Genomic DNA, 18,662 nt, shown 5'->3' on the forward strand with positions numbered 1-18,662 from the left:
GACGTGTCCACGCCTTAATTTTCAATATTTTTCAATGAAAATTTCACAAACTACTTATAAAATATGTATCTTTTATGTGTTAAATTGATGGAATGAAATATTCTGTTGATTAAGTAAAAAAAAAATCATAAAAATGTACCTATTTTGAGCTTTTGAAACCCACCTAACCCCTTAACGAAGATTCGGCATTTTGTGACCTATCAAGGAAAAAAGTAGAAAAATATTTAGACTCGGCGGAGCTATAAGCCTTTGGTTTCATTGGTTTGCATAATACGATGAGTTTTCAATAAATATGCGCCAACAAAACGACTTGGTCTATCGAGAGATATTAAACAGAGTTCGTTTTTGAATGCTAACAGCCGAGGATCAATGAGTTCTGGAGTCTCAAAAAATTCGGTTCGTTGGAAGGTCAGCAGCTGAAAGAATAAAGAATTTATGCAACTTCATCAACAATTCACCACTGGATACAGTCTGCTTATTCTCAACTCGAAATCAGTGTAACGTATTGAATGCAGCAATGCTGGATCAAATTCCTGGGAAAGAAATAGAAGTTAATCCCGACGATAGCATGGATTGTATGCCATATTAAAAAAAAAAAGATACTGGAACTTTTAGCTAAGGCAGATGAAGACAGTTCCCGCACAGCTGGCCTTGCCAAAACTATTGTTATTAAAATTGGAGCAAAAATTATTATACGATGCAATATTGATATATCCTTAGGTCTCATCAATGACACCATAGGGCATGTAACTTCCATCACTCGACCTCTCGATACACCTGAGGTAGAGTCTTTGACGATTTATTTAGTGTCGGGGTCACAATATATGATCGAAAGAGTGTCGACTAAATTTAGGATAATGAAGAGTGCGTTTAAATATAGAAAGCAGTTCTCAGAATCTTTTAGCCATGGAATAACGATACATAAAAGTCAGCGACTAACTTTGAATAATGTAGTTACGGACGTTGTTAATACCTTGTTCACACGTGGCCAAACCTATTTTGCTTTGTCGAGAGCCATATCTCTTGATGGACTACATTTGATTAACTTATTGTTAGGTCCGCACTCTTTCAAAGTTCACGAATCGGCACCGATTGAATATAGCAGACTAAGAAAGTTATACAGACCGGAACTAGCTGAAATAAATATTTCACATGCGCCAAAACAAAAAATTAGGAATACTGTGTGGTTAATATCCACATACGTATGTAATGATGTACAGGCGGAAATGGCACAGGACCGCATTGCCCGATACCTCGCAAAATGTCCTTGGGATGAAAGATGTAGACGGCGTATCTTGTGCAAATGCCACTTTACAGTGCATATTTTACTTTACGGCATATTGAAGAAGCTAATAAGACTAAATAATAATGATCCTTTAGAGACATTAGCCTTTTTGTACGTTACAAATAGCACAAAATTAGATTCACTAGGTGTTCGGGGGTTTGCTGGAGAACAATTTATCAAAGTACAGCAACAAGATGCAGCAGAATTTCTCACGCCAATGTGTGAAAAATCTTATATCATACGTGAAGTAATTGAACATGAGCTAATTACAACTAACCGGTGTAACAATTGTGGACTGAGCTCTGAAAGTACGCCAACTGATCATATTTTAACAATATCTGTAACATTTGCACTAGGTGTCAAAAGTCATAAAAATCTATCAGATTTGATTAATAATTCATTTTTCCGATGGTCAAGAATTGAAAGTTCTTGCACAAACTGTAACAAGAATGAGAAACTTCAGAGAACTGTCGTCACATCGGTACCAAATATAGTTGTTTTACGATTATTACTTTTTTCTTATCAAGACTCTCAAGCAACCAAAATAACGAATTTTAGAGTAAATATGGTCCCAAGCAGCAAAGCATCAATTGACAGTAAAAAATTCAAAGTAAAAAGCACAATATTCCACCATGGTGACAACCTAAATAGTGGTCATTACACGGCAATGCTCAAAAATAAGGAGAATAATTAGTTACATGTGAGCGATATGCAAGTACGGAAAATGATTTGGCCACGAGGAACTAGAGATGTATACATTTTTTTCTTGGAAAAAACGTAGTAATTATAAGAGCAAACCTAATATTGTCAGTACTATTTTATTTTCGAATTATATTCGCAATACACAGCTTTATATCGGTATATAAATGTACGACGAATATTCAATCAATTGTACCAATAAACATTGTAATGTCCCATCTAAAACAATATTCGATAAAATATAGGTAATCGGTGTCAAGTGGCAATAGCCCTGCGATTCTACTGGAGCTTAGTCCAGCGGGGTGAAACTCAATGCCTTAGTATAGGCCTTATTCGACAAGCTACACTGCATAGCAATATCACCTGAATCGACCTGAGTACATAAAGTTACAAAGGTAGTAAAACTTTTGAGATTTCCCAATATTTGTTGGTAACACAATTCCATCGTGGCGTACTCTAGAGATAGAAGAGCAAATAAATTTCCATTGTTTGATATTATTATCATCAATGCTACCACTCTTACTAGTCAATTTCCTTGTCAACATTTATTTTTGTTGCTGTAGTAATAAAGTGTGATAAGGTCTCACATTAGGAAGTGCAAGATGAAACTTGTGTCACTCCGCTGGCTCAATCTACACAACATACATACAAATTGTTATTCAGAGTGAATAAATTCTGAACAATAAATCAAACGCGACTCAAAAATTATTCGGTGAAGCAGTTTTTTTGATTTTCAACTTATTGCTTGATAATGAACAAATAAATGATGAGGTATATAGTAAAACATAAACCACTACAAATCTCGTCTCTGATTCAGGAGCGAACCCTTCCATGCGGCTCAGTCGGAACACTAGCGACAACTGGCAAACAGTTACACTATTTATAACTCAAGAACGGCTGAACCGATTTGGCTGAAAATTGGTGGGAAGGTAGCTTAGAACCAGGAGACGGACATAGGATACTTTTTATCCCGTTTCGGTGGGACGTGACATAAAACGTAGTATAACAAGACGCAACAAATAGAAAAACGAACAATTTATCAGTCAAAACATCAGTCTAGCCGTTCATTTGTTAAAAATGGTATAACAAAACGCAACTGATAGCTCAACGTAATGTTATCTATGCTTAAGTATGATTGAAAATTTGACAATTAGAAGTTTTGAAGTTGACCGGTTAATGTGTTTGTTTCGAGTTTCTATTAGCTTATTGTGCCGATAAAAAAAGTTTGTGGTCTGAATCTAGAAAATCCATGTTTCTCCCATGGTCAATTATATGTGGCATGTTCACGGCTCGGAAGACCATCTGCGTTATTTGTTCTTGCGCCTGATAATAAAACAAAAAATGTTATCTATCACAAGGTGCTTCACTGAAGAGTGCAACCTATACACCAAAATACCTGGCCAAAAAATAATCATTAAAATACTCGATTTTTTTTATTTGTATTTATTATCCTAATAAAAAGTTGAACTTAATAAAATCTAAAATCTGCTCATTTATTCTAAGGCGGAACAAAGTTCGCCGGGTCAGCTAGTTTTAAATAAAATAGAGTTTTGAAAAAATTACGTCGGGATGTAACGACTGCGTCGAGTACCATGACAAAGGTTCAGGAAAATTTTTTCGATACAATTATAAGGCATACTCACATTAACATGTTTTCATGGTACACTTATCACTGATCACATTACAATCAAATGCAATGATGCAATCCCAAAATTTTAATATCAACATCTATTACAGGATATGACTTCAACCTTTCACTATTCCCAATCACGAATGGGTTCCGAAGACCTTTCAATCCGACCACAATCACAAATCGGCTGTGCCTCTGACTCCCGTTGTCCCAGCAGAGTTGGATATGACGACACATTGGGCAGCTATATCGAACAAACTGATCCTAGAATGTATCGCACGACAGCAAACTGTATAAAGGATACGATGTCGGCAACGACCAAAGGAGTTTGCGGTGAAGAAGTTGAATCGAATATGCAGAGACATGCAGAAGGTTGCCCCTGCACTTGTAATCATATGGGGTATGGAAACTACATGGACTATCAGGTGAGATAGACAAATGGATACATTTTGCAAACAAATACATTATGACATTTAACCTGAGAGTTAGTCCTCGTCTCCCATTTTATTTGGATGGAACGCATATGCTTGTGAGATTCTGAAAGGAACAGTGCAAGATTGTTCCGATTTGTGGCGTCATTTGGTTATACATTGGGCTTAGGTATTCTTATATATTTCGATCTAAAAAATCTGCTGATGAGCTTCTCAGATCTTCTGGTGAAGTTGACCAACTTCTAACAGTTAGTTTCTAATCATAGCAATTATCACTTTGTGAGAATACTGATTCTTAACAATATTTGAAATTAATACACATTCATTCACACAGCCTTCTTCAAGTTCTGAGTGACACGATTTAAATTAGAAAATTTATCGGATGGTTCACTCATCTCAATCACGTAAATGTTACTACGTTTTAGAAGCTCTGAGATTCTTGATAATTCTATGACTTTGATTCTGTTTGGTTTAATACATCAGTTCTATATTACTTAAGAATCTGTTCTGTTATCTCTTCCCTGTATCTGGTTTTAAATCAAGTCAATAGGAAAAGTTCGACACGGTTGTGTTTTCTTGTGGGTCTAAGGTACGTGGTCGAAGTTGTTCAATTAATTATTTGAGAGGAAGGTTTCTAATTAGTGTGCAAGGTTTCAATGAAATGCTAGCTCGAGAAGATTTGTTCAGATAACTACATATTGAAAACCTGATAGGGTATTTTTCCATAAAATGAAAAACGCTACCCCCAATTCTAGAAATAAAGATTTCTTTGTTTGTAAACAGTTTATGATCTCTTTCCCCACGTTTTCTCCGTTTAGTGTGCGGAGTTATCTTGATTAACTGTCAAGTTCAATTCTCTTGCCGTGGCTGATTCCATGTCAAATCACCCAAGCAGGTCGAGATCAAAAATTCACATCACACGGTAATTTAATATATCATTCTCTGAGTAATTCAAGCGGGCCCTAATTTCGGGATTTTTTTTGGAATTCGCGGTATTTCATATACCTTCAGAAGATTTCAAATTCGTCTATATCGATACAGAATCACCGGAGTTATATTGTGAGGTATACGAGTATGTGACAAGTATGCATGCCCGTGTGAGTGTAGTTCAAAGGTGAGACCATAGCGCTCGCACACCGGCAGCTCGGGAAAACACTCGGTCTACAGACTCGGTGCGTGTCGGTTACGTGCGACAACTGTAATAAGTATTGTTCTGTAATCCATTACCATCCAATGCAATAATGAATAAATATTGTTTATAGTTCACAGTTCAACCAAGTGTTTTATTTATTGTGTGCAAATACACCACAATTTTGGCGACGGGGTAATTTAAAAACGACCCACGTGCGTAGTGAGAGTCAGGTCAGGAACTCTTAAAACGCGCATTTTATACGTCGAGCGAGTTTTCAATAAGATCCTGAGTATGAGTGACAGTGATTTGTTTAAAATTCAGTTGCAGAAAAGGGTAACTTATTCACGTAATTGAGAAAAAAATTCAATTAAGCGTGTGGAAGTGCGACTGCAGAAAGGGGCATCTTGGTCAAATAATTGTAGTAAGGTACAATTACGTGTGCAAAACACACAACATTGAAATGTTAAATTCAACTCATTAGTGGAAATACGTCAGGTAGCGACAAAAAAGTGAACGTGGCATGGGTTTACGAACTAAATAAAGCAGAACTGATACAAGAGTAGTATAACAAGGAGAGTTCTGGATAGAAACACCTTCTTTACCGACCAAGACGCCTATTCGCCGACCAATCCGCTTATCCGTGCATCCTAGACGCAAACCCTTGAAGGTTACCCCCACTCTCGTGAGATGAAACGTGCTCTGCCGACCGCTCGTCGGTAAGAAAATCTCCCAAATGACCATGATCGTTGGTAAAAAATCCTCCAAATGACCATGATCGTTGGTAGAACATGCCTGAAATTGCCGTGGTATTACCCCTTGTAGGATAAATTGTGCTCTTTGTCGGTGAAGAAAATCGTGTCATCGAGCGGGATCGATAACTGCATTACCGAGCGCACTCCGTAAATCCTCAGGAATTCGAGCAGACCCCGTGGATCCTCAGACGTTCGATCGAGAATCCTGGCATGTGTCAGATTTTGAGAGCTTCCAGGAAGTTCGAGAAGATTCTTACGGTTTTGAACGAATCTAGACTGACAAACAATTCGTTCGACGTGTTTTGACTCGACGTTGAGCGGCATGCGGTCAAATGATTTCGGTGCGACGTTGAATTCTGAAAGACCCGCGCTGGCCTTGAACGAATTTCAGACAAACATTTCTCGGAATCGTGCGACGAAACATTACTCGGAATCGTGCGACGAGTTTCTACTTGACGGTGAGCAGCCTGCCGACAACAGATTGCGGTGCGACGTTGAATTCTGGAAGGTTCTGAAATTTGTATGCGGCTGCTTCGACCCTGAACGAATGGAGGCTGACAAACAATGCGTTCGACAAGTTTCGACTTGACAGCGAGCGGTCCGGGACCGTGAGAAAGAGCTTCTTTGACCCTGAAAGATTCTCGGAAACTTAGACTGACGAACAACGGGTTCGACGAGTTTCGATTTCACGGCGAGCGGCCTGCTGACAACGGATTGAGGTGCGACGTTGAATTCTAGAAGGTTCTGAAATAAACTCTCAACTAGTAGGACAGAGGTTCTGAATTAACGGTTGATATTGACGATGCAAAATATTTTATTGAAAAAAATAACTTAAGATTACAGTTTCACATGTAATTCATAATGCTGATATATGAGTTTAATCACATGTTTCTTGCTCAATGGTATCGTACTCATGCTTCAAACAATAGGAATAAATAACTGTTCGAGTAGATATCGATTGTCTTTTGTGTTTGAGTAAAAGATTTCGCAGTGACAACACGTTTTGAGCTGCACAGTTTGGACGTAATATAGCATGATGCGTACAGTTCGAATTCATATCCGGCATTTTATTCTATTTCTGCAACGATGGACAACCCAAATCCATGAAATCAACGACTTCAACTTGTTCACCCAGAATTTTCTACAGCCAACTTTTCTTCTCCAAACCTTTTACGTAAACTTTTGAAGCATTACGCTGCGACATACATTCGATGGTAAAGTCAAGCTTTTCGAAAGGTAAATCACCACCTTCTCAGGATAGTCCATGATAATTCCGTGACAGCCATGAATTTTCGCTTCTGAATGGAGCGAGTACATAATTCCAATCGTACGGTGGTTTGAAGAGAAAAATTGACGGGTTGGTATCTTCGTCGAGTGACACAACTGCCAACTCTTTCGGTGGAAAACCGGGACCCGGTCTTCTGAATCCTTGTACGTCGACTATGAACTCCATCGTAAAAAATACTGAATCGATTGTCACAACCTTGAAGGTTTTTATACCAATTTCCTCACCCCACCACTCAGCGGGTTATATTCAATTATACGATCATGTAAAATCAAGCAGTAGGCAGATGTATCAGTAGAAGGTTATTTTTAGCCTCAAATTCAGAACGAATATCTATCGGTCCAGATTTCAGAGCCTCGTTTTATTTCGAACAGTCGATGAAAATCAAAGGTTCGTACTGTAGAAATTCGCTCTTCGTCAACAGAGGCTCGGGTTCTTTGCCGTAATAGGTGGCTTGAAAGTTTGCGTACATCTCGTACAGTAATGCAAAGCGATTGTGACTCATGTCCAAGTTCAGGTTACCGTACGGATAATACTCGGAATTCAAAAAGAGCTGGACGTCAGTAATGTTACAGTGATCAAGATGACTGGCATTTTTGCCGGCTTTGTTTTTTCAATTCGTTTGAAAACCGAGCATGACAAATCGCGGTATTTCCAAGCGGGTGGACGTTTTCACAATCCAAACGTGTTTCGTGGTTGCCGGTAGCAAAGAATGTTCGTACAACTCCCAACTGCGGAAGCTCATGGAGACTGGTGTATCTTTTTCAATGAAAATCAACAGTGCGATTTTTCGTTGATCCGTGAGCTTCACATAGGGTACTAACCATTCCACCTGATCGATCTCGATTCTAAAGTCTTCGTCTTGATTTTGAACGATGACATTTAAATCACTTTTTGATCTTGTAAGAATCAGCTCGTGTTTCGCGTTAACGATGATCTTGCGATAGTCTTCAGCGAAGCCCAATATCATGCTCAAGGGAATAACTACGTCAAAGTTGCCATCGGCATCAGTTAATTTTTTCGTTTCCTGAACATCGAGCCATCCAGCATTTTCCATAAGCCAACTTTGACCAGGGTTGCGCGAAGCGAAACCTTTCAGCAGGCTGATCAGACCAACGTTTTTACATTTATCCAATCTCTACAGCATTTAGTTCGTACCGTACATCTTCAAACAAATGGCGGATGGCGTTATTGACTAAAGTTGTGATCGCTGCTGCAGTGCCGTCCGATTTGAGAAATTTTCCAGAGATATGCAGCGAACTCTTGCTCGGTAATACGCATAAATCCTGATGCTGAACGGTGATTTGAATCTCGTTGCTATTGTTGAAAGTTGACGATGCGTACGGTTTGTGTGCGTGTATTTCTTGGTGGGCGATTGATTCGTCGAAGACGATAGGTGTTTGAATGCTGAAGATTTCCTCCTACATGGTACGTAGCAGACAACGAAACAGCAGAATCGGAGTTTTATTTGTCGGAAATTCCTTTTCCAAAAAATGTCAGCTTTAGACCCAAAGCTATCAGGAACTCCACGTTTCAACGTGTAAGCGGTTCGGGAATCGATCGATGACTGACTTGATCAGGACATGCTGACTGACTAATATAACTCTTTTTGGACAATCTGTTAAATACAATACCCATCTAAGATTGCGATTTGATGTGCAGACGCACAGTAATAACTTCTCCGCGAAAATTAACCATATCTCCGTCTTGATGGACAAACCGAAGCTGTACGTGATCTATGGTCTTGACGGCGATTGGAAGGTAAATGACGTGCGACGGCACTTCCACGATCTTTTATCCCGGTAAAACGATAGGGAAAAATTCGTGAATAGTATGCACTTTGCGCTGGTTGACGTAGGCGCCCGTTGTAATGCTGCATTCGACTCGCACCCCGTTAACCTTGAGAATAGCTACAGGCATATCTGAATGGTGAGTTTGATCAGCTTTCAATACACGCGGTGTAAATCCGAGAAGCTGACCAATAGAATCGTCAGGTTCCAAATTTACGATATAGTTACATTTGATTTTGCTGCATAACGTATTGATGTGCTTTATACTGATTTCAATGTTGGTATTTTCAAACGCTTCTTGAACATACTTCTTAATATCCTCAATTTCGTAGCTTCCAGTGAATTTAGTGACTACCTTATCGGCTACGTATATTTTATTGTGACAGACAGCAACGTTGGGAATGGAATTGAAGGTTAACAGTTCAACGAGACCGAGAACATAATTTTTATTTAGAGCAAGTTCGATCGGAGGAAAATATTGCGCTCCGAGAATCGAAGACGTTCCCGATATCATTAATGTAAACGAATCATCCATGACAGCAAGTGCTGCACTTACGTTCTTACTTTACATGTCATGCTTATATAGCTCATCGCTTAGAAATTTCAGACACAAGTGTCCGCAATCGAATGAACCGTAATCCTGATACCTTTCATCGTTGTACTTGACGCTACCAGCACCGAGATATTTCACGAGGTCTAACGGAGGTTGAAGATGACCGAAACTGTCGAAATAAACTACATCGTTGCTGCGTTTCTCATATGCAACACAGTGTGTCCCAGGACAATCTGTATCGTTGAGATTGAGTACAGCTGTCTCGTTTTTACGCGGTCCAGTTTTGAGCATTTCGTTGCGCATAAAGACACCCCGGAAGTATGGAATTTTCATGATTTTTGCATACTTCAGCAAATCCCAGTTGGTCAACGGTCGGCGTGGTAGCTTCACACTTAGTTTTTTGAAAGATGAAGACCGAAACCCTTTTGATAAGGTATGAGATGGAGACCTTCACCTAAGGTGATCGCTTCCATCGTTTTGTTATGCCGTTTGCTTTCCTCCAATTCTCGTTTAGCTGCGCTCGCATCGCTTACAGCCTTTGCCATACCCGCAGCAGCCCCCGCTAACGCACCTGTAGTGCCGAGACCGACAAAAATAGGTATGAGGAAAGGTATAAATCCACCAACTTTTGAGGGTACTGGTAGAACGCGCGGTGATCGGACATTATGTTCACCGCGTTCTCTTTTCACAGCTTCTCGAGCACCTTCGAGTGCAGAGTTAATGCCCGTTTTCGCGTCGTAGCTCCGAATCATAGACTGTTTTGCCGCTCGTATGATTTTGTTCAAGGAGACGTTTTTTGGTTTTCGACACCCCATGCCTAACTTTGTTTTCACCTTCATCGTGTTAGCTACAGCCCAAGCGGCTGCCTTTTCACCCAAATTTGCGTCCTTCGCGAAAACCCCTTTCCAGGCTTTTTCGGCTAATATTTTATCCGCAATGCTTCTAGCTTCAAGGTTCTCACGATTTTTCGAGTACGTTATATCGTGTTCCTTACACGCTGCATCGAGAGGATTAATACCGGAATCGCCTCTCGCAAGTCTTTTCGTCAACTTCGTACCAGGAACGCAGTATTGGTAACCGGGAACATGTAACTCGATCGGAAGTTTGTTGATAATGCTATTTACCAAACCTTTCCCACTTGATCGCTTTTTTGACGATCGCTTACGATCACGTGTGTGCACAATCATGTCCGCTCTGCGACGAAGAGTAAGTTGTTATAAACGATGCATTTGTAGAAAATCCAGCCAGTCACGTTCTAGATGAGGTTCGAAATACTATCGACCAAGCTGCCCGTGATGAATTTTGACAAATTTAAGTAGCAGAGTACAAAACGGAAAAAACGTCATGGCGAATTGTTGCCGAGTAGTATACGTGCGGTATTCTGCGGATCATCTCACTGTGGCAAAAGCAACGCATTATTCGCGTTTATAACGCATTCAAACGGTTTGAGATTCGAAAACCTGTACGTTCATTCAAAATCTCTTGATCAACCGAAATACAAGTTTCTGAGTCAAGTGCTCCAAAATGTCGACGGTGTTGAGTTCCCCTTGAACGAGCACAAGCACGTCATTGCACAGAACGAGGCGCAACCTAACTCGATCACGGTATTCGATGACGTAGCATGCGAGAAGCAGGATAACATACGCGCGTACATTTGTATGGGTAGACATCGCGATGTAGACTGTTTCCATCTTTGTCAGACGTACGCTCGAATCCCTAAGCATCTCGTGCGCGACAACACAAACTTGCTGGTCTTATTCAAGCAAGACGAGATGAATCTGAGACATGTGTACAACGATCATGTAAACACCGATATGTCGTACGTAGAGTTCAAAGCCTTGTGTACGGCATGCTGAAATGGTGACAAATTTGGGTTCGTAGTGATCGACAAGGATAGAGAGTTTGATAATGGTCGGTATAGGAAGGGATTTGACAATTTTATGAACGTGACAAAAGAATAAGATACACGATCTTTGAAGACGACGAAACAGTAGCTTTCCAGAACTAGTTGTCTCAACATGCAGGAAATTCGTAAGGAAAAAGAAGCCTTGCATCGTATCGCGAGTGATGCGATTCATCGTAAGCACAGAATCCTCAAGACGGGAAAGGAGTCGCTGCAGGAAACAATGAAGGATGTCTCCAAACCTGTGGTAACCCCGCTGCAGGAATCAGTCAATGTTCCCCGAGGCACGAAACCTGTCAAGGAAGAGGTGAAGGAAGAACTCAAAACTGAAACGAAGGATAAGCCGAAGAATGAAATGGAAGCAGAAGATTCTTTTGCAACCGCAGAGAAAGAGGATCAACCTGTTACGGAATCGTCGGTGAGATCAGAAAATGAATATCTTGAGATGTTGAACGATAAACAAAGACAGCACGAGTTGGATACCGTGTACGGGGTACCGAGTCTTCCTACTGCCGGGCTGATGGTTGGTGACTCACCGATAAGCTTCGAGCGCGATTCCGTTCGCATAGGCGGTACGCTTCTTCCGAAAACTCAGGGACTGCTGAAGCTGCTGTTTAAAAAGATGTCGAACAGCGCTTACGTTACCCGCAACGACAAAGAGAATTACAGAAATATCCTTCTCGCAACAAATGCTCACAGAAAATACTATAGCGCCACCGAGCCTATCTGATTATCTTATCTCATTCGGTTTCGGCTTACAACAACGCCAAACACCGAACCTAAAGAATGAAACCGTTAGATATCACCGTTGCAAACGAGAGGCTGTTATTACGTCGGGCGTACCGAGGGCTTTGAGTGATACCTACCAAGTCGGTAAAGTTCAAATCCAGCGAAAAAGTTCAAACAAGCAAATTCAAAAATGTCTTCGAGAAAAGTTACACTTCCAATTGGACGACTGAAATATTCACGATAAGTCGAGTGGAAAATACTTATCCTGTGACGTACAAGCTCAAAGACTACCGAGATCAACCCATCGCTGGTGGTTCCTACGAACAAGAGCTCCTCAAGGTTGAACATCCGGATATCTATCTAGTGAAGAAGGTGCTCAAGAAGCGTGGAAGAATAATATATGTTAAATGGTTAGGTTTCGACAATACAGACAGCAGTTGGATGAACGAATCGGACATGTAACATTGAATGAATGAATTTTTATAAAGATGTGTGTGCCTCTTTATTTTATACCCAACACATAACAAGTATGCATCTTTATTTATTTTTTAGACAATCGACAGTAATATGCATAGTTGTACAATTTTTATATTTTGGAGCGTTCTTATTCACTATCCTACATAATAATATCTTATATATCATGGTACAGTTATAAATTAAGTCCTACATACATTACGATACGGTAATTACAAAGCTAAGCTGCAGGCTTATGGACCCACGGAAGCGTGTTGGTTGTGTTTTGAAACACGATCCGCTTGTGGTCATTCCAGCTCAGTGCCACTTTCTGCTGTTCTATGGTGTATACCTCGTGCTTTCGACTCAATATCAAATGCTGATTTGTACACAAATTTTCACGGTTTAAAACACATTTCAAATAATCGTTGAAAGTTATTCTCCTCAACGCTGACCATTTGACACCTTAGGCACGTTTATTGTCTTTCTCATCTCCCACGACTCGGAATGCGTACAATTTTGTTCTAAATCCTACAAATTCCGAAATTATTTTCCCGTTATTCTTATCTTTCATTAAGCCGAGAACTTTTTTGTTCGCTAGAGGCATACCATAAGCGTTATCAAGCGGATAATCAGGCGTGTGGAATTTATGCAAGTCCTCCTTCATATGTTCGTATATGTCGGAAACGGTGAAGTTGTTAATCAAACTGTCGGTATCCGTATACATTAATTTTGCCCGGTTACCAAATTTCCGTTCAATATAATGATAATGAAAATCGTAGTCATATGTTTGAGACAGATCCAGGATAGAGAAACCTGCATACAATGGTTCATTCAACTTGACTTTCGTCTTACTCATTTCGACGATAACTATATCTTTGTCGATGACGGTGCAGCTGGGAAAATGAGGTTTGGCTATGGTAGCTCTAACACTGTACCGTCCATCCCATTCGGTGATCAATCGAACATCTCTGTACTTTCGCACGTTTTCTATTGTATGTATGTAATATTTATTGATCCCTTTTCCTCTTCATTTACAATATTTTTACATGTTTTCTTAACCTATTCTTACCCTATTCTTACTTCCTACCTTATCCTTACTTAATTTCCAATTGCCTGTGCCCTGTGTCGTTGCCTTGCCATTCCCTTACTTTCCCTCTTATCCTTTTCTTATTTTTTATCCTTATCTTTACTTAACCTTATCCTATTTTACCTTATTCTATTCCCTAATTCGTCCTTATCCTAATCGCCTTTCATTTCCCATTCATCTCTCACTCTTTCATTCTCTTGTACATCCCTGATCCTTTCCAATTCTCTCATCCAGACTTCTCCCACCCCCTCCTCACCTAACATCTCCCGCACCACCTCCTGCCAGCTTTCCTCCCTTCTATCCCAGCCCACGCACCTTTCCCGTACGTGCTCCCATGTTTCCTCCTACCCCGCGCACACCCTACACCTTCTCTTTTCATCTTCTTCCCAGTACCTTGCCTCCTTCATCTCGCTTCCTAATCTAAATCTTGCCACACTTATCCACCTGCTTTTTCCCCATCCCTTTCTCAGATATCCTGGTATCCCTTCTCCATTCACTAGCCTGTACCATCTGTTGTACCTCGATTCCCTTATTTTCTCCCACCTCTCTTTTCTCTGTTCTTCCCTCTCTCTCTCCTCTATTTCCCTGAACTCCATCTCGCCCCTCTCCCTTCTCACGACTACCTCTCTACTCTCTGCTCCCCTTTCCGCAGAGAAACTTTCCCTTTCTCTTTCCCACCTCGATCCCTGCCTCCCAGCTTCTGCCTTGTCCCTTATCTCTTCCCAGCATCTCCTAGCTAACTCGCTACCCTTCCCTCTCTCCAGCTTCCTTTTAGAATTCCATGCCCTTTTCCCTGCCCTAATCCTTGGCTTCTCCCTCTGTAGTTCCTCCCTTACTAGATATCCCGGTGTTCTCCCATCCACTCCTAATGTCCATCTCAAAAATCTATCCTGTACCGCCGCGACCGCCCTCCACTCCCTCCACCCCCATATCTCCGATGCATACTCTATTACCGTCCATACTAGCCTGTCAAATAACCAAATCCTTTTTTCCCAATCCCTCTCAAACCTTCTTTTTCCTATTCCCCATACCTGCCTTCCGTACTCTCTCTTTCACCTGTGCTTCCTATCCCCCATTGCACTTTACTCTATACCCGAGATAGCTGAACTCTTTCACCTCCTCTATCTTTTTCCCTTTCCATCTCCAATCTATGTTTTTCCTTCTACCGCCTCCTTTCCTAAATCTCATGATCTTTGATTTCCCTACATTTACCGTCAGCCTTTTCCTATCCATATACCTTTCTAACTTCCTAATCATTACCTCCATTTCCTCTTCACTTCCCGCTAGTAACACTATATCATCCGCATAAGCTAACGTGCATAACCTGCCGCCGGCTAACTCCACCCCCCCAACCCTTTTTCCTCTCCCCATTTCCTCTTCTTAGTCCGCCAGCAGCAGGTTGAACACATGCGGACTGAGCGGACATCCCTGCCTTACCCCCCTCGCCGTCCAGAACGCCGCTCCTACCTTTCCCCCACTCCTCACTCGACTCTTTGTTTCCTTGTAAATTTTCTCTATCCTTACCCTTAGCCCTTCCCTCACCCCTCTCCTTTCATAGTCTCCCACAGCACCTTCCTGTTCACTGAATCGAACGCCGCTTTCAAGTCCACAAAGAACGCCACCATCTTTCCCTTATCCTTACCCACCTGCCTATTGATTAAATAATTAAGTACATATACATATATTGTCAATTGTACCCATGCCTTTTCTAAAACCCGTTTGGTTTTGCGGTATCAAGCCCTTTTCCTCTACCTCTCTTTCTAACCTATCCGCTAATGCTATCGCATACACCTTATACATATAGCCAGCCCTCCCCCACGCAAACTCTGTTACATATTTTCCATATCCACTGCTCCATTTCTTCCCCCCCATACCTCCATACCTCGCTAACTATTTCATCCCCCCCTGGTGCCTTTCCATCCCTCAGCTTTCCTATCACCTTTTTAATCTCTTTCCTCTGCAGCTCCCCTTCCCCGTCCCCCTTCCTATTTATCGTCTCCCCGCCTTATGTTACCTTGCTTTCTACCCCGCCTAATAATCCCATGAAATACTCCCTCCACTCCTGATCTCCTATTTCTTCATTCACCCTCTTCCACTTCTTTCTTTCCCTATTAACTATCTCCCATACCTTGCTTTCTGTCCTTGCTTCCGCTGCTTCTTTTATGAATCCCTCATTTTCTTTCTTTTTTCTCTCCTCGCATGGCCTATTATATTCCCTTCTTTCCTTTCTATACGCGTCCCCTTTTCCCTCCCCCTTTCTCCATTTCCTTAGACTCTGCCTAACTTCCGCTTTTTTTCGCCTACATTCCTCATCCCACCATCCCTTTTTCGCTTCCCTCCCCCTTCCTCCTACATCTAAGGCTCGTCTAAACTCCCTCATTCTTTTCTCTATCTCTTTACCTACATCCACTTCTCCTATCCCCTTCCATTTGACTTCTGTTCTAAACCTCATCCTACCCTCCTCCATCCAGTCTCCTCTATTAGTTCCCCTTACTCTTCTTCCCTCCCTTGTCCTAGCCACTGCCCCCCTCAACCACACTATTACCGGGTGATGATCCGAGTCAACCCCATCCCCAATCTCTATCCTTTTGACTCTATCCCTTACCTCGATGTCTCCTATAGCGTAGTCTATCACCGTCACCCCCGCCCCTCCTACATACGTAAATTCTCCCTCATCATCCCCCTCTATCTTCCCGTTCATTATTGCCCATCCTGTCTCTTCTAAAAATTGCACCAGCTGCCTACCTTCCGAGTTTATTTTCCTGTCCTTTGATTTCCTGCTCCTACTCTCCTCCTCTCCTTCTCCCCAGCATCCTCCCCCCTTCTGCCCTGTCCTGGCAATAAAATCACCCCCCATCAGCACTTTTGCACCTCCCTCTATCTCTTCTGCCCGCTCCTTCAATTCCCCTATCTTCTCTTTTAGATCCCCGTTTACGTATATTCCTACTACTACCTATTTTTCCCCCCCTACACTTATTTTCCTTGTTATCATGCCCTCTTTCACCTCTTCCCTCCCGCCCTCCCCACTTACTATCTCCCTTCTTACCCCTGACAGCATTCCGCCTATTGCTCTTCCCTGCCTATTTTTTCGAACCGCATACTGCACTTCCCATTTATAAAGTTTTCTGTTGTTTTGCCAAAAACTGCGTTATTCACCAGTTTGTAAAAATTTTTCTCGAATTCGTTGTGAGATTTTTTCCACAAATCGGTATTCAAATCTATGCAATTTTTTAGCCACGGTGCTTGTCGAAATTTGAAAACTTTGTGAAGTTTGAGTAACTTTAAACCTAATTCTAAACATTGCTTTAATACGCGATAGTGAACAATCCAGTTTTTCTTGGAAAGTAGCGTGGGCGTCAATTTCGGCTGTTCATTGTTCGAAATCGTAGGTACATAGTGCTTCGGACACAATGGTAAATCTTTATGAGTTTCATGCAACTTCTCAGGATATTCCAAATCTACCTGCAGTATGTAACCAAACTCCGTTTCGTTTGGAATGGCAAGAACGTCGCACTCTCTAAAACCTCACAGCCATTCGAAGGAATTTACACGGCGGAGCTAAGCTCATAGCAGCACCGTATAACTTATTAACCTCAAAGTACATGAGATAAGTTTCTTCGACCTCAGGATCGAATGCCTCTCCCATGTACCTGTTGTTAGCCTTTGCTTATCTGTTCGAGCACTGCGACACACCATCTTGAATACGTTTTTCGATAAACATAACCATATCTATGTCAGTGAGAAGCTCGAGTTCGATAGCTGTACATTTTAACATTGCGTCAAACGACAGACCGGGCGCTGTGTAGGAATGTAATGGGTCCAGTTTGTACGTCGTTCAACAATTCTGTCGAAAATTTCGAAAAACTTAGGATAATCAAAACACGTCCGTCTGTAGGTACAAGTCCGAATACTCTCCCAAAGTTGTTACGTTGAAAGTTCGCCATACGTCGCACGCGTGTGCGTAATCAGCGTTTGATATATCCCGGTCATTAAATTTTGAATAAAACTGTTCTTTGGCTGGTAAATGTTTCTCCTCGAACTTCTCCCAACTGTCTATGTATTCGTACGGGAAGACACCTTTCCTAGTCAATAACCGAAATTTGTTCAAGCTACTGCAAAATTTACGTGTTATTGGTTTTTGACAATCGTCCAGATACGGTGATAATTTATCGAGGCTGCTCGCCATGAAACGATACGAATCTATGAAACGGAACGTTACATCCGTTCCCTTAACGAATTTAGTGAAGGAAATGTACTTTTCTTTATTGACAGGTAAAAGTTTAACAGTACCTTCAAATGACATTTCCAAGGCTTTGATCAGAAAATGCGAATCGTAACCCGACAGATTGTGGAATATCACTGAGATAGTATGCGAATTTTGGTAATTTAGATTACAGCTGCGGTGAGCAGCACCACGGTACTTTCCCCTGAAATGACAGTGATCACGATGTTTCACGTCTGTGGATGTAAACAGTTTTTCGCAAATATGACAGACCGTCGACAAATAAAATTCGTTGATCTGATTGCAATTTGGTGCTTCCATGGGGACAACAGTCTTGTAATATCGTTTTAACGAATGTACCAATTCCTTCAACTTGTTCGTAAACCATTAGATGCTGGTCTCTCCGCGATTGATTTCGAATTTTGAAAGTGAATCGTCAAACGTACAATGTAGATAGTAAGCTATACTATACGGAAGATGCTTCTGAAAAATTGTTCTATTTTCCCCAAAACTTTTGAGAGTGGGCTGCAGTAAACATTCTAGGTCTGCGTAAACGCAGAACGGAACGGTTTCTTTGTGTTGAAAACTTTTAAATTTCAGAATCTTGTTCTCTTTTGCTGGTAAGATAACTTTGGTTTCGTTCAAATTCATATAAACTACATTGTGCTCGAACAAACATCCTTCAGATTCAAAGTGAGTCAAACATCT

General features: G+C 41.2%; 1 protein-coding gene across 4 annotated transcripts in view; it reads left to right on the plus strand.

The window, feature by feature from the left end:
* LOC124221964 (dipeptidase 1) overlaps positions 1–18,662 on the plus strand; it is a 1,639,756-nt gene that overhangs the window by 213,119 nt on the left and 1,407,975 nt on the right. For all 4 annotated transcript variants that reach the window (XM_046632456.2, XM_046632460.1, XM_046632457.2 and 1 more), the window contains exon 3: positions 3,722–4,039. In XM_046632456.2, the coding sequence (XP_046488412.1) occupies positions 3,722–4,039 (318 nt within the window). The remainder of the gene's footprint in view (positions 1–3,721; positions 4,040–18,662) is intronic.

The sequence above is a fragment of the Neodiprion pinetum genome, chromosome 6 (genome assembly GCF_021155775.2).
Source record: "Neodiprion pinetum isolate iyNeoPine1 chromosome 6, iyNeoPine1.2, whole genome shotgun sequence".
In the NCBI taxonomy this organism is placed as follows: Eukaryota; Metazoa; Arthropoda; class Insecta; order Hymenoptera; family Diprionidae; genus Neodiprion; species Neodiprion pinetum.